The 22,904-nt window shown below is 41.6% G+C and overlaps 4 protein-coding genes and 1 long non-coding RNA gene across 22 annotated transcripts; 2 read left to right on the top strand and 3 right to left on the bottom strand.

Moving 5' to 3' along the window:
* Nucleotides 1-489: 489 nt before the first annotated feature.
* LOC108135696 (brachyurin) lies at nt 490-1,471 on the bottom strand. The gene has a single exon (XM_017256538.2). The coding sequence runs from the start codon at nt 1,394-1,396 to the stop codon at nt 590-592; it is 807 nt and encodes a 268-aa protein (XP_017112027.1). The 5' UTR covers nt 1,397-1,471; the 3' UTR covers nt 490-589.
* An 877-nt stretch (nt 1,472-2,348) lies between these two features.
* On the top strand, nt 2,349-3,676 carry LOC108135475 (brachyurin). The gene is made up of 3 exons (XM_017256217.2): nt 2,349-2,599; nt 2,659-2,921; nt 3,297-3,676. Exons 1-3 carry the CDS (start codon nt 2,361-2,363, stop codon nt 3,608-3,610), a joined length of 816 nt encoding a protein of 271 aa, XP_017111706.2. The 5' UTR covers nt 2,349-2,360; the 3' UTR covers nt 3,611-3,676.
* LOC121467117 lies at nt 2,982-4,693 on the bottom strand. Its single transcript, XR_005977243.1, has 2 exons — nt 4,272-4,693; nt 2,982-3,646 (listed from the first exon to the last, which is right to left on the bottom strand). It is a non-coding gene; the product is annotated as an uncharacterized LOC121467117 (long non-coding RNA).
* On the top strand, nt 4,602-5,535 carry LOC108135575 (serine protease 1-like). Its single transcript, XM_017256364.1, has 2 exons — nt 4,602-4,859; nt 4,921-5,535. The coding sequence occupies exons 1-2, from the start codon at nt 4,633-4,635 to the stop codon at nt 5,480-5,482; spliced, it is 789 nt and encodes a 262-aa protein (XP_017111853.1). The 5' UTR covers nt 4,602-4,632; the 3' UTR covers nt 5,483-5,535.
* Nucleotides 5,536-5,629: 94 nt separating this feature from the next.
* LOC108135574 (E3 ubiquitin-protein ligase Nedd-4) lies at nt 5,630-22,694 on the bottom strand. 18 transcript variants are annotated; one of them, XM_017256346.2, is made up of 20 exons: nt 22,382-22,694; nt 21,774-21,997; nt 13,705-13,787; nt 13,554-13,635; nt 12,885-12,923; nt 12,646-12,815; nt 11,472-11,622; nt 11,276-11,400; nt 10,947-11,046; nt 10,022-10,194; nt 9,572-9,863; nt 9,410-9,493; nt 8,741-8,848; nt 8,340-8,577; nt 8,153-8,277; nt 7,950-8,091; nt 7,734-7,890; nt 7,380-7,673; nt 6,915-7,313; nt 5,630-6,846 (listed from the first exon to the last, which is right to left on the bottom strand). In XM_017256346.2, the coding sequence occupies exons 2-20, from the start codon at nt 21,966-21,968 to the stop codon at nt 6,744-6,746; spliced, it is 3,060 nt and encodes a 1,019-aa protein (XP_017111835.1). In that variant the 5' UTR covers nt 21,969-21,997; nt 22,382-22,694; the 3' UTR covers nt 5,630-6,743. The 18 variants fall into 18 exon arrangements, with proteins under 18 accessions (XP_017111835.1, XP_017111834.1, XP_017111839.1 ...); XM_017256345.2 differs by having other exon boundaries at nt 22,499-22,694; XM_017256350.2 differs by having other exon boundaries at nt 9,572-9,824; nt 22,499-22,694.
* Between the last annotated feature and the right edge of the window lie 210 nt (nt 22,695-22,904).

Raw genomic sequence — 22,904 nt, 5'->3', positions numbered from 1 at the left:
TTACTGAGTGTTTTTATTGCGGGTTTTTTGGGAAAGTTTCTTTAAATAAGGGTCAACATTCCAATTTTAGATAAAATCAACGACCACATTCAGGTCAAGTTTTAGCTTTATATTGTGAAATTTGTCCAATTTTGATTGGTTAAATTTAAAGGTTGTTAAATATGCTGAACTGGATCAAATCCATCTAAGTGATATGCATTTCTCATCTGGTTTCAAACTTTATTTGCTGCATTAATTTAAGTGCATTCTGAGATGTCTATATTGTTCGTTTTGGTGGCCCTGATTAAAAAATATATATTCTTATATTAAATCTTAAATGACTGTTTAAAACATATTGCCGAGATATAAATAATTTATCGTTAACTTAGATTTTCATATCAAATTTAATTAAAAATAGTTTGTATAACTCTAACTATTTTCTTATGCAATTTAAAAAATTCTTTGGATATGAGTAGTCTTAAAAGTCAAGTTGAGAAAATCGTATAGCCCTCACATTTTTCAAACATTTAGTATATTTTATTATCCTAAAGCTTGAAATCGTAGAAATGAAACTTTTGTTCTGCAACGACAACCTAACATTAAGGAACCTTCAGGTGTGGGCGATTATGTGCTCCAGGATCCAATCCAAGTAGCTGCTGATGCGCGTGAAGACGGCAGGAAATCCCACTTGGCAGCCCATGGTGGTCCCGAAGGAGGTGGACCCTATCAGATAGCTGGCGTTGCCCTGTTTGTAGACCAGTGGTCCACCGGAATCGCCGTGGCAGGTGGATTTGCCATTGGTGGTGCTCATGCAGATCATGTTCTCGGACACCGCTCCGCTCCAGTACATCCGGCACAGTGCCTGCGGCATGACGGGCATCTCCACGTACCTCAGCACGGGCGAGACTGTTTCAGAGGCATCGCTGTCCCTTCCCCAGCCGGAGGCAATGGCCCGAACGGATTCGTAGGTGGGAAAGACGCCGTTCAAACGACGCGGAAGATTGGCCGCCCGAATGCGATCGCTGAAGCTGACAAAGATGGGCAGTCGAATAAGAGAGATGTCGTTGACCACCGTGCTGGCCGTATAGTTGGAGTGCAAAATAATGCCCGCTTTCTGCACCACGATCCTCTGTTGGCCCACCTCCTGGTCATCGTTGATGTTGATGGCACCCAAATAGACCGTCACGGATTCAGCCCCATCCGTACAGTGGGCCGCTGTGATTATCCAGTAGTGTGAGATTAGGGTGCCACCGCACCAGGTGCTCCAATTCCCAAAGGAGATGTTTAGGCCCGCCTGATAGGGCAACTGACCCACCTTGGCCAGCTCCCCGTTGGTAATGAATGGCTCCACATCGGTCAGAAGGGGAACAGCCGCACAGGACGAGACCAGCAGGACAAAGAGCAAAGGTTTCATCATCGTTCCTCGATTAAAAATAACTGAGAGAAGGGAGACTGCTTCATGGTTATATAGGAACGGGTCGAGGGTTGAGCCCCCAACCAACCATATATGTTATCACTGATAAGGACACCCTCGAACATCAAGCACCCTAGACCGGAGGGATTATTGCCATGGTCACACAAAAAACAATTCACTTCAATTTGGCTGCCAATGAATCATGGCAAACTAAAGTCAGCACGTGAGGTATTTTAATTTCTGTTTGAGGAGGGTATTGAATGGCTGGTATAATAAAACCAACTCTTTAACTATCATATATAGCACATTTGCAGTAAATATATACATAAATGTTAACTGATATTGTTTTTTTACTTTTGTAATTCTTACACTCAGTCTTTGGTTAACAATCAGAATGTAACATACTTTTGAACACGGCCTTAAGTAAAAGAGCCTTATAATACAGTATTTTTAGTGTTTTTTTTCCATAAATAAACCTATTAATCTATCTGAATTGTCTTAAGCTCAACAAGTTTTTTATATGTTACAAAGCTTTAATGGGTAATGCCTTTACAAAAATTACAACCTGTTTACTAAACTTTTCCAAGTTCTTCCGATTTTTTTAATTTTATGATGTAACTCCTTCCGTTCATATCTCGATTTTTAATAAGGGGTTAATCTAAGCTCCTTTTGAATAAAAATACTTAATTCCAACACTATTCTTTTTAAAGAGCTATTTTAGAGTTAACAAAATCCGGAACAGGCTTTCTTTCGTGAAGTGCTCCTATCGGTGCCATATGATAAATGAAATCAATACATATGTATTTAAAATTAGTTCGGTAATCAAGTGGCGTTCTGATCAGTCCAAAATGATAGTCCATAATCAGGCAACTCGTACGCCTTCAAGATTAATCCATTGATGGGGCCATAAATCCACATTCAGGTGGGAGGACTGCGTCAGTGGCGCAACTAGTGGAGTACGAAAAACATGCAAATCAGATCGGTTTTGGTTTCTCTGCTGATCGTTATACAGGGAAGGTCGATTGCCAGCCTGGATTTGGGTCATGCCGTCGACGGGCGCATTGCTGGCGGGGATCTGGCCGGAGCCAATCAGTTCCCCTATCAAGTGGGCCTTAGTATTGAGGAACCCAACGACTTGTTTAGCTGGTGTGGAGCTAGTTTGATCTCCGACCGATATCTGCTAACGGCGGCACACTGCGTCGAGAAGTGGGTATACGCTATAGACCCTAATGACTATACCAAGCTGATCTTAATACCCCTTACAGGGCTGTTGCTATAGCCTACTACTTGGGTGGAGTGAAGCGACTAGAGCCTCGACAACTCATCCGAACGACTGATCCCGAAGTGCACCTGCACCCAGGCTGGAATTGGGAAACCCTGGAGAACGACATCGCTGTGCTGCGATTACCGGAGGATGCTACTCTCTGCGACTCCATAAGACCCATCCGGCTGCCAGGAATCTCATCCAGCCATCTCAGTTACGACTACGTACCCGCAATCGCTTCCGGTTGGGGCCGCATCAATGATGGTAAGAACTGGCACAGGATTTTATTCATTTTACATACTTGGATTCAAACAAAAATGCACATTTATTGTTATATTATTATTATTATTTTTGTAAAAATCTCAAACAAATTTAAATGTATTAATATTAAGCAAACTATAAGTGATCAACATATTAATGTATGACTCTTTTACTTTTCAAACTTTTCTTTTTACAAGATAATTTTCCAATGTATTTTATACATTTTTAAAGTGTAAACAAAGCTTAGTTTAAGTGTCACATTTGCTAATATTATTTTTATGACGTTTGCTTAGAATGTAAATCTATTTATTAATAATAATAATATTAGTATATTTAACGTTTAACCATTTTCTGATCATGCAAAATTCTGATCCACAGAATCCGCTGCGTTATCCAATACCCTGCGTTATGTGGTCCGCTTTGTGGAATCCAACGAGGACTGTCGGTTCTCCTACTCCAACATTCAGCAAAGCAACATCTGCATGGACACCACCAGCGGCAAGTCCACTTGCCATGGCGACTCCGGCGGACCGCTGGTCTTCGAGGATCCCACCTTACATACAGACGTTCTGATCGGCATTACTTCCTATGGCAAAAAGTCGGGCTGCACGAAGGGCTATCCATCGGTGTTCACACGCGTCACCGCCTATCTGGATTGGATTGGCGAGGTGAGCGGGGTCGTCTACGCCTAGAGTGGCCCTCGATGGCTGATCAAACAGTGCTGGGCACTGCAATTAAATTAAATGTTGAGCATTTTAGTTGCGACTATTTATTCATTTATTTGAAAAGGGGTGGGCGCTATGAGAATGGCACTTAAAAAGCGACGCAGTTTGAATTATGGACTAGGAAAGAAAAGCAATCTATTCGTTTGGCTTTGATAAGAGTTTTATTTCAGTGGGGTAGCATACTTTTCTGTGCCTGATAAAATTAGAAAGTGGTTGAATAAACATCACCTTACGTTATTTATTTTCTTTAAATTCCCATTGGTACAACAACGTTGTGAAATAGTTCGGATTTGTTTCCGATGTCCAGTATTATTTATTTTTTGTAACATATAAACTACTTTGGGCTAAACGATTCTGATTATCGTTTGCATAGTACACAATAGCACCAATTTTATTGGTGAGTTCTGTTTTTAAATAAGAAGTTTTATTATTTCAGAATTAATGGATAAGGACATATTTATATAAAGAAGAACGGTTTTTTTTTCCTTAGAAAATTCCAAGGAAAGCCATTATCAATATCAATTCTAGCCAACTCAAACCAGTTTTTATTTTTAAAGTAGCCACTTTTAGGGCAAAACTATCTGCCATAATTTTTCTAAATTTGATTGAATTCAATAATCACACTTACTTATCTATAAAACATTTGGTCGATGGATTATGTACGGGCCCCTGGAAAAATCCCAAATATTGCCGATTGTATTCCTCTTATATTATCTTTTGGCCGGGAAGAATTCTGACGATTCACTGCTTCGTATCTAAGCATTTTCAAGAAGCACGGGCGATGGGAAGCGCAGATCAGCTCCCATATCGCTCGAAAGGCGCATGCCGATGATAGGTGGGCAAAACACAAGGAGACGAGGCCACTTGAGCAGGTGCCCGAAGATCAGATAGCGATGAAGACGGACGTCACTTGATTGTGGGGCTACTCACGGCTATAAAAGCGGTGGGATGAGTCCGAGTGGGACATACTTTCCATAGGTGGCACCAACATGAAGGTTCTCATTGTTTTCGCTTTGGCCTTGGCCTACGCCTCCGGATCGGCCCTGCGCTCCGTGGACGGACCCGGCGGTCGCATCACTCATGGCGAGGACGCCCGCACCGACCAGTTCCCCTACCAGGTGGGACTCTCGCTGAAGATCGGTTCCGCCTCGGCCTGGTGCGGTGGCTCCCTCATCGGAAACGAGTGGGTTCTGACCGCCGCTCACTGCACGGATGGGTAAGCTGCCAGATTATGGATGGTGTATCTCGGCTAACCACCTTCCAAACTTACTCCTCAGCGTTGACTCCGTCGAGGTTTACCTGGGCAGCACCGTTCGCTCCAGTCCCAAGGTCAAGCACCACGTCTCCAAGGACCACATCATCATCCACGCCGACTGGAACAGCCGCACGCTGAGGAACGACATCTCCCTGATCCGCATTCCCCGCGTGGAGTACAGCGCCGCCATCCACAACGTGGAGCTGCCCAAGCGCGAGTCCCACTACGCCTCCTATGATGGCGATGAGGTGATCGCCTCCGGATGGGGCCGCACTTCCGATGACGCCACCGCCGTGGCCGCCCATCTGCAGTACGCCCACATGAAGGTCATCTCGAACAGCGAGTGCAAGCGCACCTACTACACCACCATCCGCGACTCGAACATTTGCGTGTCCACGCCCGCCGGCGTCTCCACCTGCAACGGCGACTCCGGTGGCCCTCTGGTGCTGGCCTCCGACAAGGTCCAGGTCGGTCTCACCTCCTTCGGATCCGCTGCCGGTTGCGAGAAGGAGTACCCCGCCGTCTTCACCCGCACCACCAGCTACCTGGACTGGATCCACGAGCACACCGGCATCTCTCGTTAAGTTTGTGGTTGTTCGCTTTGAGTAAAATAATCTGATATTTTCGCACATACAAATCGTGTGTTTCGTGGGGAATTGGAAGGGCTGTGAAGTCAATTTGAACATCTTAAACTATCAATTTAAATGATCTAATTTAAAAACAAATCGAGATTTCGAATTACTTAACTGTAACCATTTTTATTGGTATTTTTGTTTCTTTGTGTCGCTCTCTGACTTTGAAACAGAAGTTTCAGCAGTCCTTTCTTTCTACATCTTAATTTGATTTTAAAATTTAATTTTGATAGACTTCCGATAGGTCAATAATCATATTATCATATAGGCCTCCTTTTGCAGAGTTTCTCTTTCGCAATAAACATTTGGAATGTGTGTCTGTATATAATTAACAATTATACAATATACATTGATTGTATTTCTTTTTAAGTATTAGATTAGATTTCTTTTTTTATATATATTTGATGTTTGTCTTTTTATTTAATAGTAAAGAGCGACTTTTACGAACTAACATTATAATTATTATGAATACACATACAGTTACACAGAATAGAAAATTTAATTCGTTTAAAAATATGCGACCATCAGATTACAAATATTAACTTGCAATTATTTTTATATTTCTTTTTTTTTCTCGCCTTTAGGTATTTGCTGTGGGCATGTATCGAGGAATAGCGCATAAAAATAACAATTATAAAAAGGTTTCTCTGCATATACATACAAGATATACTTTGACTCTATAGATTTAATAGTTAGTTTGGATTTTTCTCTTCTCTCTTCTCTCTTAGTTTGTAAAACGTTCTCAACTTTTTACAATTGTCGGCAATTTAATAAATATATTTATAGATAATTTGGACTCTTTGTTAGGTTCTTGTGGTTCACCATGCGCAGCTTTATTTGGATCCATCTCGCCACAGTGTGTATAAGGTGTGTGTGTCTGTGTGTGAATGTGTTGTGTGTGAGTTTTGGCGCCTAGTTAAAATACATACGAAATAACACTAAACTAACAAAAATGATTATAATACAAAAGCAAACGAACAAATAAGTACACGATCTGCTGGCGTTGCTATTCCAAGTGGATGCAATGAGGTTGCGGTTGTGCCGCTGATTTAGCTGCTGCTGATGATGCTGCTGCTCAAGTCGTTGTTGTTGTTGATCTTGTGGTTCTTGTGATGTGTGTAATCGTTGTAGCTGTTCCTCCTCCTGGCGCTGCCGAAGCTGCCGCTGCACCTCCAGCCAAAGCCATTCGCCTGCACTCCCGTTGCCGGTGTTATTAATCAACTCCAGCGAATCCTTGGCTGCCCTCGATGGCCTTGATCAGCTTGTCCTTCAGCTGCAGGTATCCCTCATAGGGCGGCAGGTCGAGACGATTAAAGCTGTAGTTGGAAATTCGTTAGCGAAAAGTTTTCGTTTAGCTATAGCAAGGGTGTTTGCCGCATCTCACCAGGTGTGTGCCCTTGGGAAGTTATTGGGTGTGCCCCACTTCTCGATGGTGAACATCTGGGGGCCATTGGAGCCATACAGCTCCTTGAAACCGTTCATGGGCACGCGCGACGTGCCCGTCACAAACTGAAGCAGACGCGAACGCATCTCGTTGGAGAAGGAGAGCACCGCCCGCCAGAACCACTGGATTATAATGTGATTCATGTGGTAGTCGCCCTTGTACAGAGTGTTCTCGCGCCAGTCCTTCACATCGATGTTCTGTATGCCGCACATCAACAGTTCCAGCTCGTGCTCGTCGAATATCTTAATCAGATTCAGGGGGATAATCGATCCGAAGCCGTCCAGGAAGGACGACATTTGGTCCTTGACCCGCGCCACAAAACGCCATTCAATAACGAGTCTACAGGGATTTGGAAATGCGTTTCAGCATTTGATATAGACACCTGGCATTACTTTTCTCACTCACTTGATGTATTCATCCTTGTTGTCATTGGTCACATCTATGTTGGCGCCGCCGGGCTTTAGTTCGTGCTGGCTTTTCTGGCCGAACACGTCCTCATCCAGGCAGAAGGTCAGTTCCAGGATGCGCGGATCGTTCTCCTTGATCCACATCAGCGAGTTGTAGTACTCCGTGTCCACGGACTCCATGTCCTTCAGGTCAATGGGCTTTTGCAGCATCATCTTGTAGAACGGACGAATGAAGAAGGCATCCAGAAGCTTTCCATGATACACAGCCATGCCCGCAATGCGGCCAATGAATCTGTGATGTCAAAACATCTATTAACAACACGCTTTACTTTGAATATTAAAAAATGCTTACTTAAAGTAACTTAAATGCTCCTCGTTGCACAAACCGCTGCCGTTGTTTATCTGCAGCGTGTAGTTATCCATGGCCGAGTACTCAAAGAGCCCGTAGTACGGATTAAACATTTCCTTCGATAGTAAATAGAACCATTCCCTAGCGAGACCACCATAGTCTGCCAACCAGAGACTTGAAGTTTAGTATTTAGCTAACGTTAGGAGCGGGAGTACTTACCCAAGCCAGTCTCTCCCTCAAACTCTACCCATAATTTAGTCTTTAGTAAATCGGTCTTGGTCACCGAACTAATAATTCTGTACGAATCCTCCAGTATCGATGTACGGCGAATACGTATCTCAAATTTATTTGGTACATTTGTCTGAAAGTTAAATGTGAGTTAAGTGAATTGCCAAAGAAGACTGGGAGATTGAAGAACTTACAGGCTTTCTAATATGACTCTTGAAATACTCGTACTTCTGCTTGTAATCTCGGGAATAGGGCACAGCCTGTCCGGCAATGTTTGGATTAGACAAGCGAGGATCCTCCCACTGCGTGGTTCGTGTGTCTGCAAGGAGGGAGAGTTTAGTTAAATGGATGGATATCCGTACATAGAGATCAATAACTTACTATGATCTATATAGAAGACCCGTCCATCGGTGTGCACTCGCTCCTCCCAGCCTTCGGGCAGAGGACCCAAGTCATCCTCGACGCGGCGCGTTTGATTTGGCATGGGGCTGGCCCTTCCGTTGCGCGGATCAATCCAAGTGGTCCGCCGGGATGCGTGGTCAATGAAGAAGGTCCGTCCGTTGGGTGCCACCTGCATCGACCAGCGTGGTGGCAGGGGTTCCTCCTCTCCACCGGCATTCTGCAAGACAAGATTGCCGCACAACATCAGCCACACACACACACAACATGTTTTAGTGCACTTTCGAAACATCCTTGGCACATGCAGATAGTATATCTCGAACACAATTTACGTTTTCGTGTGCATTTAGGATGGGGGAAAAATAGAGGGGAATCGACTTTACTTGTTCCATTGGAGGCACAGCCGCGTTGTCTTCCTCGGAATTGCGACGTGTGGACGGAGCTGAGATGTCGGAGGGATTGTGGCTGTCTGTGTGATCGGTGTCTTCATTCTAGTCATTGGTGGATGGATTATTTGATGCAAAAATGTATACATATGGATGCATTGCATTGCGTAAAGTATTTTTGTTTGTTGTTTTTTGTTGGAAGAAACAGAAAAGAAGTGTTGATCAAATTAAAATGTAATCCTCAAATTGAAAAGTATCTACGAACACAAAACAAGCCGCACATGCAAACAATCAAAAGACTAAAACTAATCGATTAACTTAGGTCTTAGCTGCAACTACATAGTAACACAAAAAGCTGCAAGTTAAAGCGTTATGGAGTTAAGTACCAAGAGTTCATCTTGGGTCAACATGCAACATAGACACATAGATGGTGTAGTGACCAATCGGGTTGGACTCCGGTTTGCTTACCGCACACCGTCGGCTGAAATACCCCATCCCCATGCCACACAACAAAAACACAGAAATGTGAGTTTTTCCCCACACTGACAGATTTCGAGACGCCAAATAGTTTAGGTTTCCCCCCTTAGACACGAACTAACAGGAGAAGACAACCATGTTCTTAGGCTACAAGTGCAAGCAGGCGAGTGTGAATGGAAATGTGCTGACCGATGGTTGATGTTGCTGCTGCAATTCAAGTTGCTGGTGTCGCCTCTGATGTTGCAGCTCCTGCTGACCATGATCCACATCAAGCTACAAGTGAAATGAGTGATTTGGGTGGATTGTTTTTGCGTTCTCTGGCAAATGAGTGTGTGCTTAAGACTTGCTAACCAATATCCTATTCTGATGCTGCTGCTGCCGCCGTTGCTGCTGCCGCTGCTGATGCTGCTGGATGTGCAGTTGCATCTGCTGTCGCCGCCGCTGCTGCTGTCGTCCTATTCCGCCGCCCACGTTGCCCATGCTGCCCATGTTGCCTACGGCCCGACGCGTCAACGGGTTGGTCATTGCCACATCCGGCACTCCGGGCGCCTCTCGCACCGGCCGCAGGTCGTTCTGCAGACTGGTCGCTGAAATCTCGGGCTGCCTATGGGCGACAGGATGTCGCAGGGAATTGTAAACAAAACTGAGTTCATGAAAGATAGAGCACAACGGATGGCGGTTAGGAAGCTGGCTGCGAAGTTGAGGAGCCTCGGGAGGTGTGGGGATCGTTTGGGTTCGGACGAAGTACCGACAGAAGGCGAGAGGGGGGATCGGTTTGATCGCTTAGCGGATGATATTAACCTGGTATGGTCCACTGGTGGAGCTGCCTGTTCGCCCGCTTGGCCATTTAGCATGGGAAATCCATTGTTGTTCGTTGGTGTGTTCAGTGGTGAGATCGTTGGTGTCGTTGCTAAGATCGTTGCTAAGCCAGCAGCATTGTTATTGTCCTCTAAACTATTTCGACTGACGGTGTCCTACGTATATACAGGAATTGGTTAATGGTGCGAACTAGACAACTATTAATCTACAATGCTTAGTGGAGTTGGAGAGAACCTAACAATGACATGGTACTAGTTTCTACTGCACTATCATCTAATCCTTCTAAGCTAGCGATAAACTCAATCGTAGTCAAAGAATTTGCCATTACGAATATGCGTCTCAGGTACAAGTGCCTATCGAGTATATCACAAGTTTGCGCTCTTTGGGATGTGGCCAAGATCGGATTTGGGCTAGGAGTGGGAGGCTGCAACTCCGCTTCGTCCTGCTCCTCCTCAGATCCATCCTCCTCCTCGGCATCCTCATTGTCATGCAGCTCGCCGCAGTGCAGACAAGTGGCCTGATTATTCTGCAGATCTACCGCCTCCGCCCCATTCTCAGCCACATTCTCATCGCCATCGTTATCCTCATCCTGGCTGCTTCCCTCGCTGGCCAGAGTCTCCATGTGAGCAGCGTTCCTCGACTTCTGTGGCTTGTGGTTTTTTTATATTGGGTTAGTCGGTTCGGGTGCGTTTTGCGTGTGCATTGTGTTATGGGTTTGTGTTCGATGTGGAAATTAAGAGATCATGCACAAAAATCAATCAAGTCAATTGCTCATCACACATGCATTAGAAATATTTTACTATACATATATAGAAATATACAAGTTTTCCCGGTGGTTAACCAACTTAGACCTTAGACCTAAAGCCCTCTTTTTCAAGAAATTCCACACCAAGGCATTGTCACTTACCGCCGTACGTCCCGACTCCGTTTCGTCCACGCTGATGTGAAAACGTCTCTGGAAATCAGAGGCCAACTGGTCGGCGGATTGGCTACTGTTGCTCGATAAACTGCAAGGAGATTATAAAGATGATAAGTCATAGGTAAGTCAAACAATAAAAAGATAAGAAAATAACAGATTTTTACTGAGAGAAGATCTTTACATTAAACAAACTTAATGCATCGTGATCTAGACAAAATTAAATGAAATAAAGTGTGATTCCAAAACAAATTTATGTGTTTAACACTCTTTAGAAGTGTAGCCAAGAAGAAGTTCTTACTGATTTGAACTCAACTTACATAGTAGGCCTCTCCCATTGCGTCGTCCTGGCCGTGTGATTCACATAGTACGTGCGCCCATTGGCATCCTGGCGCTCCTCCCATCCGGCGGGCAGGGCATCGTGGCCGCCAGTGGGAAAGGGGTGCTGTCAATGGGGAATTATTATCATTATTATTTGCATTTGCATTTCAAAGGGAAGGACGTGGTCACACTTACCGGCTGGGCTGAGGTCTCGTTGGCACTAGTGGCGTCCACGTGCTCCCACCCGCCATCACTGTTGTCGCTGGATGGCTCGCTCTGCTCCCGCGTCTCCCGGATGAAGGCGTGGTAGATGCGCAGGGTGCCCTTGATGCGGGATTTGGCGCTGCTGGGTGGAGGGCAGGGCACAAGGTAAATATTAATGAGTCAACCAAACAGGTGCACAGACACCGCCACCAATACCAGGCCCACATGGTAGACACACAAACGCACACGAGTCAAAAACAATAAGTATTATACTAAGCGTTAACTAAAAATAAACTCGACAGCAAAAACACGAATGCAGATACAAGTGGAATACTATGGATTACGACGCGTTTCACAACTTTAAAGCCGCTGCGACTTTCACTTTAATAAATGTCAATCGTGGAGAAATTCGGACGATAAGAACGCAATAAGTTGGAAACACTCATGGAATTTAATCAGAAAGATTTTAATCTAATATTTGTGGTCTCAAAAGTGAATGAGTCACTTTGCTATGTGTTGTTAGATTTAGAAGAGTTTTAGAACAAGTTTCAGATTTTGAGCAATATTGTATTGATATACACAAATTGTAATGTATTTATTTAGGTGCCTGTCATGTTAAGTATTGAATGGTGAACATAGCCAGCAAATATTGGCAGTCACGTAATCAAAGATGTAGTTTACGATTAAATGGCTATATTAGTTTTCAATCTATTATCTTGCATTGTCATGCGGTCTTAAAGTTGTGAATAGCAGCGTGAATTCAATTGAAAAGCAATTCTATTCTAGACTAAGGGTGAGTTAAGTGTTCTACTACGATGAAGACGAATACGCTTGCAAATAATAATTGCAATCGAAGACTGCACTTGGGCGGAGGGGGCATGGTGATAAACAATAAACAAGGTGAGGTTGAAAAGCAAAACACGTAAACTCTATCGCACTACAACAGAATCTCTACGGTTTGGGGACATAATCAAGATCTTAGCTCTCTATCACATTTAGAATTCTTCTGCCTTAGTTTTGGTTATGGGAAAATATTCATTGGTCTTGACTTTGATTTTTTTTGTTTTGGTATTTGGTACATAACTAGATATTATGGCTATGTAGTTGTGTGTAAATCAACTGAAATTAAAGAAACAAAATCAAACTGCAAACGATATAAACCTACCCTACTGACCTGCGCGGGCGCAGAGTGTAGCTTTGGTCGCCGATGGTGCGGCCCTCCTGCTCGGTGGGCAGATTCACCAGAGTCAACTCGACCATTCCCAGGAAGTCGTCGCGTGTCAGGCGATTCTCGTCAAATACTTGAAATACAAGCTTATGCTCAGACGGTTTAACCTGGTCAAAGGTGGCAAAAACAGTCAATTAGTAGGTGGAATTATTGAATCGGTTTGCTTGTTTACTTACTCTGAATATGAACTCTTCGTTCCAGGCTGGGTTCAGGGTCTTTGGGGAGAGAAGAAATTGGTTTGAGAAGAATAAATTTTCAATGAATTTTTGTTTAAAATAACACAAGGTTACTCTTTAGGAATTTCTGTTACGAAAGCTGAGGTGGGTTTTTTTTTTGTATTTCAACAAACTTAGCAATTTATTCACTTATTTCTGGACCTTTTAATTGCCCTTATAAAAGCAAGGATATAAAAAACATAAGTTTTTTTTAAAAGTCAACTAATTTAAGTTCCAAATCTTTGATAAAATCCATTATTTCAACTATAACTCATAATTTCTTAGATACCACACTCTATTAAAGCTTTTAACAAGCTAAAAGTCAGTTATCTCAAGAGATACTCTGGTTTTCAGTTCCGGTTATATGCAATAAACATGTCTATGATCGCCAAGGTACATATCTCCGAGTTAGTCATAGAGTCCACACGATATTGATAAGCATTGCGTGTGGTTTACATTTCTAATCGGAAAATCAAGGCCAGTAAGTCTTCCCATAGATACTTTTGCACCTTACAGCCAATGTGGCAAGTGGCTCCCAACATAATCGATAAGATAAACTCCTCGAAAGTTGCCCTTCTCACCTAACTTAAGACGGGTTAATGCTTTCAGGGGTATTATGTGTATTTTTACCTTCTTTTTGGTCTTCGTCAAAACAGAGTCAATATTAATATCACCGTTTATTGTGTTCAAATCGATTCTGACGTACGGGTCGCTGTGGACAAATAAGTACGTTTTAATTATAACTGATTTAATTGGCATAATTTGCAGTTCATTCACTTACCTGGCGCCGAATATATCCTTTTTGGCCAGCGACTGGCCGCTGAGCACAACAATTCGCAGGTGGCACGAGTCGCCAGAGTCGTTCTGAAAAAGGGGGCAAAATAAAAAAGAGAAAACAAGAAAATTAGTAAAAAATAGTCGACACACAAATGAGACACTTGTGCACGCATCGCTGGGGAAAAACAGCGTTCAGGAATTCAATGCCACCGAGGAGCTAGTTGGGTCACATCGCAAATAAATAAGCCACAGCAATGCCCATAAGCCCCAGTCCACGCGGCGTATACTTAATGTCGGCGATTACGCATACGCCGCGTGTACCCGCCTTGGTAAAAATTTCATGCATTTTATGGCCGACATTCGGCCCCGCACATAAGTTCTTTATAAATGCTCTCTGAAGGATCTGCATTATACGTTCGCGTGCATAATTGTTTTTTCGTTCGCGGCTAGATAATTTCCATGACCTTGACACAAGCACCACTGCCACAGAAAGGGGCGTGGAAGTTCAAGCGAGTCATCAAGCAATTGTCTAGTGCAGAGAATGTGGCCCAAACTTGAGCTAAATTGCGTGCTGTGATTCACTTGGGGCCTTGTGCTCTGGGTCTAGAAATGCGGTTGCGGCCCGGTTTGCAATTGGCATTTCTCGTTGAAATGCCAGCTACACGCAATTTTAGGCATCTCTCTAAGGCAAATTCTCATATCTACGTATTATACATATATTTTGTGGCCAAAATAAAGAGGCTTGAATTCAGAATTTGGTTAATTGAGCGACTGTTTGAGGCTTGACCTCAAAGTTTAGTGGCTTTTCATGAATTAAATTAATATAATATATTTTGCAAATTGAATTTATTTAAGAAATTGAAAATTTAAATGTATCCCTGAAAATTCTATTGCAATCCATATTTTTCCAAACAAGCATTTTTTTCTTCTTCCTTTTGGAGTGACATAATCTGATTTAAAATTTTATTAGTATCCAGCTTAGAAGCACGATATTTTTGCAGTTTTTTTAACCAGTCTACCTGAGAGCTAACCACACAGAGAAAAGAGCAACACCTTTGGCCCGTGGCAACCCATTCTGTGGGATCGGTGGAGCAGCAAACTTTCTGCATTCCTGAAAGTTAAACAAAACCCATTTTATCTACTCATCTCGGCTAAGAGCTAGCACTTGTATCCATTAAAAGGCTTTCCCATGAAATATTCAATTTGCCGACATTGTTTATAAAGTGAAGAGCAAACCCCAGTTCCCCCCGCCCCCCAACTGCCCCCTCTTTGGTGGCTGACCAGACGGCGCCATATCTATATCCGACCCCCTCTTGTATCAGATATCAGAGGCTCGCATGTTGCGGCTTGTTGGTGGCAGAATGACCCTGAGTGGGTTGGTTTTTTAGACTCTACTATATTACATGTGCCATTTTGTACACTCTCTGGGGAACTATTCTATTCTATTTTATTCTGTTTCTGTGTTTGTTCCGTTTCTGTGACGGGTCGTATTTTTATTTATTCGCAGCCAGTTCCGCATTTTCCATGAACTTGTGCTATTGATTTTCACCGCGTGTGGCTGTCTCTTTAAAATAGTTGCGGCTTTTCCCACTTGTGCAATAATTAAATGTACACAGAACAAAATTTTTAATTACAATTTTTTTAAGTTTAGAAAACCTGATTCTACTGTATCTTAATGGATATGTTATAACAAGCTGTGCAAATTTTTTTATGTATATTTTCCGTAAATAAAATGAAAATAGCAAAACCAGTTATTGTTCACAGTAGCATTATATAAATATGGATTATAAAAATTGTTTATTGAAAGGTTTAAATTAAAATTAAGAAATATTTGTTTTTTGTGTACGAGTAGATATTTATCCAGTCCCTATATGCCAATAACTATATAACTATTATTGGGATTATACCATTAAGCGCTTGTTTTGTCGACAACAAGATAAGCTAAGCTAATGCGTCATATTAACTGCCAGATGCCCCGTTGTCCGAACACGATTATTGCCTGGACAAAATGTCCAATCAATCAGCCTAAGCTGGTGACCCTGGAGTCGAGTAATCCCCCAAGGCCTTGCTGCCAGGATCCTTTCGCATGCCTTCAGTGGCTAATGCAGCTGTCACAGTTCCCTTTCTTGACTGAATGACTTCAACCGAGCCACGTCGTAGCTGGCTTTAAATTGATTTTTAGCCATTAAATCCAGGACCGAGGGAAATTAGCTTAAAACGGTTCTTGCGGTTTAAGCCTGTTTCGCACTGAATTGACAGAGGGTCGGACGATGGTGTGCGGCTAGGCCGGAAAAGCGTCAATTAAAAGGGATGTCCGACGTAATGATCCGACGGCGAAATTTGCTGCACTGTCATTTCATCTTCCTCTGATTGACTGGAATACAGAGGAACATCTCAAAAATACAATTTGAAATCCCACTTACGTTTTTGGCTTAGATAGGCTTTATTCCCAATACTATTTTATAACGATTGGAAATAAATAGTACCTATTTTAACAAACATTTCTGAAATGTTGTTAAATTAATTGAACAAATCGTAGACAATGTAACAAAATATCCTTTTTAAGTAATTCTGATCGAATTTTCCTAAAATATTTGCAAATGCTTGAAGTAACAAATATGTCAGAAGAACAACAAGTAGGAACAAAACATTTTAAATCCCTAAAAGAGGATATTAAAAACTAAAAAAAAATATATTTATATATTTGCGTTTGACCCAAAAGACCTCTTGAGTTTCGAATGATAAGAAATTTATTTTCTTAGACTTTGATTTTATTTCATAAAGACTTTGTCTTAGGCAAGCTTGCCTGTTTATTGGTTTTGCTGTACAATTGTTAATCACGAATCCCACTGATACGGTTTCGATTTTCTTGGCTACTGAAAGCTGCAAAGCCAAATGCTCATTATCGGAGTTGGTAAAGCGTTGACTTTTGGCATATGGATGACCATGTGACATACAACCAGCTAGCTGGGCGCCCTTGCCTCGTTTTCTCGCCATCATTTCAATCACCACTTTCCCACCCTCCTCGAACCATTTCACATTTGCCATAGTTTTCTTCCACTTTTATTTCCGTGCCAACTGAATGAATAATGAATTATAAAAATATATATGTGAATAGTCATTCAGCTGTGCGCTGATAAGCAAAAGCGAGTGAAAGAGGAAGCATTGGGAGCCGAAAGAAGTCAAGGCGCTCAACGGAAGCCCATTTCTGTTGCTCTTAACGTTTCGTCTGTTCGTCTGTTCAAACAGACGGCTTAAGCGAATTGCAGATGGGAGATAATAAATACCAGTCAACAGCGAAATTAAACAAACTTGAATATCAATTGTTATTTTTAATGCGCATAAAAGGCAGTTGAGAAATCCTATCAGCACAAAAAGAGTGTAGTCTAAAGCTTAGTCGTTGCCATTAACCTAATTGATTGGCTGCCGCCCTTGAGTTGTCACTATTTCCAGGGGTCAATGCAAATTCATTACACAAATTGACATTTTGCCATGCATCTGGGTTAGATGATAGATACGCTGACAGTTTTCCAGATAGTTTCCTAATTTCCCTTTTGCTTGAGAAAAAACGAGCTAATTAACTAATTTCACAAGAACATCCAGAAAAAAGACTTTACTAACATAAGTACACACGGGAGTGTCACTTAAATTTCTTCTTAACAAACTCGTTTGAAAAATTATTCAATTAATAAGAAATGGCGTATAAGTCAAATACCTTTAGGGCTATAAATATACTGATCAAATGAGACGATGATATATGTGTGGCTATGACGCTCACAAGTGTAGAAAGAAAGCTTCTGTTATCAGACAGATAAATTATTCTTTAATTCGCATTTCATTTCTTTTGTTTTTTAATTGATTCGGGGAAAAGGTAATTTGTTAAAAAGCAAATTAAGCTATCTATTAAAGGGTCAAAGGCACCAAAAAAATTCCCCAATCAACTTTTCAATAAAGTACATTACACATAAATATTTCAGGATTAAATACAATTTTACTGTAAACAATTAGTATTGATGCGCTATAGACTTGGTATAACCAAATTTAATTGAAAACAAAGCCTCATAATTTCATTACTTGTTTCTCTGATCACATCAGATACTGCTCAATATTTATCCGTAAAATCTCAATAACCGGGAGGCCTTGAGCCGGAAAATCTCAAGAGATATGGGAATGTGGAAGGGAGGATTGGACGGACGGAGCGGATGGGATTGACGGCACGTGAGGCACATCAAAGGCGGCTCAATTAGCGGCTGAAGAAAATGAGCACACTCACACAGGGGCTCGAACATTTGCATATGTACCATTTTCACGTACTGGTGAGAGCGCGGCCAAGAGAGGCGCTCCTCTCGCCAGTTACTTACATCACTGTTATTGTAGCCATGGATTTGGCCATCTTCGCTCGTCACCGATGGCGATGTGGTTGTTGACTCGGCCATTTTTACTTTGATGTGGATTTAGATTTTGATTTCGGTTCCGATTTTGGGCTTTATTCACTGCTTATTTTACTGCTACCTCTGTTTACGTTTTGCGTTTGTGTTAATTTTCGTGCACGCCTCTCAAACTAAATTAAACAATAAATTACGAGGGTTATAAAAAGAAATAAAAACAGCATGGAAATATTGGTCGCTTCTGGCGGTTTTAGCTGCACAAAACGAGTTGGTCAGAAGGAATTTCATAGTCTTTCAGCCTTTTTTGCGTTCTTTTTACCGATTTTCACTTTTTGGCGCACACAAGATTTATTTTGGTATCTCGTTGAGCTTTTGATTTTTGCTTTGTTTTTTTTTTTTTTTTTTTTTTTGGTAAGTTGCAAGCTGCAGACAGCGACAAAAAAAAAGGAACAGGTTTCACAACAATTGCCGTTTTGTTTTTATTATGCCTATTGCGTATACGTAATGTTGGCAAAGGCCAAAAGGGGCAGGGCAAATCAGGCTTCACATTCCCAGTCGCCAAAAATTTTTTTTTTGTTTTGCATGCATGACTAATAGGGGCGTCCGAAAAAGGCGAGAGAAATTAGAATTGTGTGTGTTTCTGATTTCGATTTCAAGATCTCCCGACTTTTGCCAAGCACGAACTGTTGCTTTCCGATACGTACGTTTATTTACTTTTTTTTTATATAATTAACACATTTCAGGGGTACGGTGCAATAAATTTATCTATATAATCCACTGCTGTGTTTGTGGCTGTATCGTCTATATTTATAATTCAATTATTCACTTATTTATCTTTTATTAACGGCCCTAAGCGATGGAAACAATAACAACAATAACAATCGGCACACCAACACTATTGCGAAAACATGTTCTGCGTAAATGTCTGCCTCTCTCGCTCGCTCCCGCTGCGAGTGTGTGTGCGGTGTGAGTGCGAGCGGAACAGCAACAGCAACACTTGTCGGCAGCCGCTGCACGAAACACGGAACTTGGCGCTTTCGCGTTCTAAGCTAAAATGAAGGTAGCTCCCACGAATAGTGTGGCCAGCGCGGGTCACAAATGTCTGCCCCAATGCAGAGCTTTCGTTGCGCTCAGTATGACCAAAGGTTCGAGACAGACCTTGAAGAAACGAAAAAATGTTTATCGGGTGCATTCTTCTGGCACAAATTCTCTTACGCATAACCCCCAAATTCAACAGGAAAACATTCATACTTAACTAATTTAAAGAATTTCTAAGCATTTTTGATTAGCAATGTATGCATTTTGCTATAATTTGCAATCAAGAGGCTTTCTGGGCTTTCTTAGATTTTTTTAAAATAAAACAATAGCAGTGGTGGTATCTAAAATTTGAGCATTTCATTTTACATATAAATATAAAATATTATTTAAAATATATATTCCTCTTCAAAAAATACCAAACAGCAATCTGAGAACACACTTTTCAACACTAACCCAGACGCTTTAAGCTGAAAAAGCTTTTCCAAATGACAGCCCCCCTTTTTTTGCTCTCTCTATTATTGGCTTCCTATCTCACTCCCACTTTTGACAGCTGCCAGCGAACAAGTGTCCAAAAGCAAAACAAAACAAAAACAGCTGATCGCATGCGGCGTGTGCTTGCCTGGGTGGAAGTATCTGTGTGTGCGTAAGTATCTGTGTGACTGCGGCTGCATTTTGTATCTGTAGAGTAGCATTCATAAAAATAGGAATCCCCACTACCATTAACATTTCTCAGCTAAGTAGCGCATCATCAATTATAATTGACACTTGACTGTTGCCGTCGCTGCTGACGCACTGGATCGAAATGAAGTTAACCGCCTGTAACTGGTCAACTGTTGACTGATAAGGAGGGCCATTAAGGCAATTCGATGGGCAAACTGTGACGTTGAACGCTTTGACGACGTCACCACTCGACCTGACTGACGTGCGAATAGGAGACCCAAATAACCGAGACCAATTAGCGGGGGCTTACAACTTTTCCTGGCACAAGCGCTTTAATGAAGATAAACCTGCTATGTTCCTCACACTCCTCATTTGGACAGGAATTTCTGACCTTTCTGACAACGCTTAAATAAATTAGGCAAACAGAATTCGGACATCTTCAATTTGCTGCTCATTAAGTTAACGCACTGCTAAAATCTCAACTCCATCCCACCACGATTTGTATATTTAATTTGAGATAAGAATATGGTTGGCAAAATATCAAAATTAAATAAAATTCAAATCAAAAGGTGTTTTTACTTTTTAGATATTAGTTTCTTTAGGAAAGATTTATTTTACTATGATTGTTTTATTTTGATTTAATCTTTTCCCGTGCAGCAAATCTCAGACAATAACCACATACTATACAAACGGCGCCGAGCAGAATCGTGTTAATAAACTCAATTAGGCCGATGACTGCTCAAGTGGCTCGCATCTTTTTGCGAATTGAGATAAATAAATTAGTTTCCGTTCTGTCTGAGATGCGATTGAAGTATTTGTTTACACAAGTGAGAAAACAATAGAAGCGAATTCCAGACGTTAAATAAACAGTTCCTTTGCAAGCGGTTTGCTGATCAAGCATTTCTCTGCCACTAAGAAAACTGAATGTCAAAATGCTAAAAACGTTTAACCTGCTTTAAAAACTGTACGATTCAAAATTATTAATTCTTTTCAACGTTAAAACAGAGTCCAAAAGCCAAAGCAGGTGCTGTAATTTGCCATTAATGCTAGAAATGTATGTTATCTTTTTAAGTACCTAATTATGTCACATAATATGAACTTAAAGGAACACCACTGCGGTTTTGTTGCAAAAAGTTATAAACTTTTTGGGAAGCTACGTTTTGAATATTTCATTTTTATATTTCATGTTTATTTATTAACCTTGGTAAATAAAATGAAACTAGTAAAAAATGATAAGAAGGTAAAAATAAATTAAGGAAGTAATTGTTTGGTAACGTAATTTTTCCAAGTTAAGCCACAGCAAAGTTATATCCAAACTGGGGATTCAGTAATAGTAAACAACGATAAGTTGTTCCCATCCGAAGAAATGGGGGACCCCCTGTCTTTCCCACCATTTACCCATTTTATCACCCATATACAGGGTGGAATCTCGAGGGCCCATCTACACGACTTAGCTGTTTGGCAAGCTGCAGATTAGATTAGCAGTGAAAACATCATAAAAATAGAAACATGAAATAAAGCAGTGGCACTGATAAGGCCAACCACATCCCCTCAGCACTTCTTGACAAATCTTAGAATACTTGACACGCAGAAAATTATTTTGGATACTACTTTTTTTGGATACTTTAGTTCGATTATTGTTTGCACTTTTCTAATGAAGTTAAAAAAAAATGAAAGCCAAATGGAAGACATCGGTGATTTATACGCTAGCTTTGATAAGATAAAATTACCAGCACATAGGCTTCGTGGAATAATTTTAAACTTTTATCATTCTTCCTTGAACCAATACCCATTTTAAAATTGGTCTTAAAGTATCCTATCTATGTTTTTCTGAAGTATTAAATAAAACCCATGATGCACTAGAATACTACTTATATCACAAAATTTGAAAGCATTGGAAAATGAAAAGAATAATTATTTGAACATAACATAGGACAATAAAATTCAATTTTACAAATTGACAATTTAAGCACTTATGTTAGCTTACCACTGCTGCCAACGATCGACGAGGCGTGTGTCCATTGCCAAACTCCTGGCGCGTCTGCTGTTGTCCTGCAACAGAGGCCGCCCGCCTGCGGGGCGGTGGGCGTGGCACATCGCCGCCGGTCGCAGTTGAAGAGGCGGAGGATGAGGGGGCAGGTAAGGTCGAAGCGGCGACCAAGCCGCTGGAACGTGCCGACATTATGTTGTTTTCTTTTTGTAAATAAGCTTCTGTAAGAGAAAGAGGGATGGAGAGGGGGGTGAGTATGAGTGTGGGGCGGAAGTGCAAATTAAGCGAGAAAAAGACACGAGCGGAGAACAAGAAGAAGAGGAGGCTGTGACAAGGTGACAAGAGAGAGAAGGGAATAGAGGAGAAGAAAAGAAAAGCGAGCAGACAACAAAGACGGCAAACAAAGTGCACAACGGTACTTGTGCTAGATGCCATCTCTGTCTGCCCTGCCCCAGTGTGAATGTGTGTGTATGAACAAGTGTGGGTGAGAGAGCACAAAAGCCAAACATTTTCCTTGATAATTAGCCAAGCGCGAAGGGTTCAACGTCATGTCTTCGTTCACCGTTTATGGTTAGCATAAAGTCTCGCCCAAGTTTTCCACTTACGTTCACACACACACACACACAGGGCACTATAATTTCGCCCGATTTATGTATATATTTTGCACAAGTATGCGTGTGGGTTCGCCTTTATTTCACTATTTGCGGAAAATCATCACGTACTTTTCACGCGGAGAATAATGCACTACTTCACGGCTTAAGCGATTTTTCACATTAACCGCTGCAGCGGCTTACATGCCTCTAACGCCGATATCGGTCGGCTTTGGCTGCCTATATGTAATGCACGCGAAATCGAAAACAAAAATTAAACACCGGACGGGAAAAACCACACAAAACGGCTACAAATCGAGAACAAAATTGCCAGTGTGACCGTGAAGGTATACCCTCAAAATACCCAATCACCTGGCAGCCTTTACAGTTAACTAAAATACTTTTTAAGGTTATAAAATCATTCGTACAGGCTAACTTATCTATTTACTTATTAGATTAATTTGAACTTCATTAAATGGTAACCATTCTTAATTTTTTTTTGTTTTTTGACCTATTTAAAAAGTTAATTGCCACGCAG

This window comes from Drosophila elegans, unplaced genomic scaffold (genome assembly GCF_018152505.1).
Source record: "Drosophila elegans isolate 14027-0461.03 unplaced genomic scaffold, ASM1815250v1 contig_208, whole genome shotgun sequence".
Lineage (NCBI taxonomy): Eukaryota > Metazoa > Arthropoda > Insecta > Diptera > Drosophilidae > Drosophila > Drosophila elegans.
This window is presented reverse-complemented; position numbering and strand designations above follow the sequence as displayed.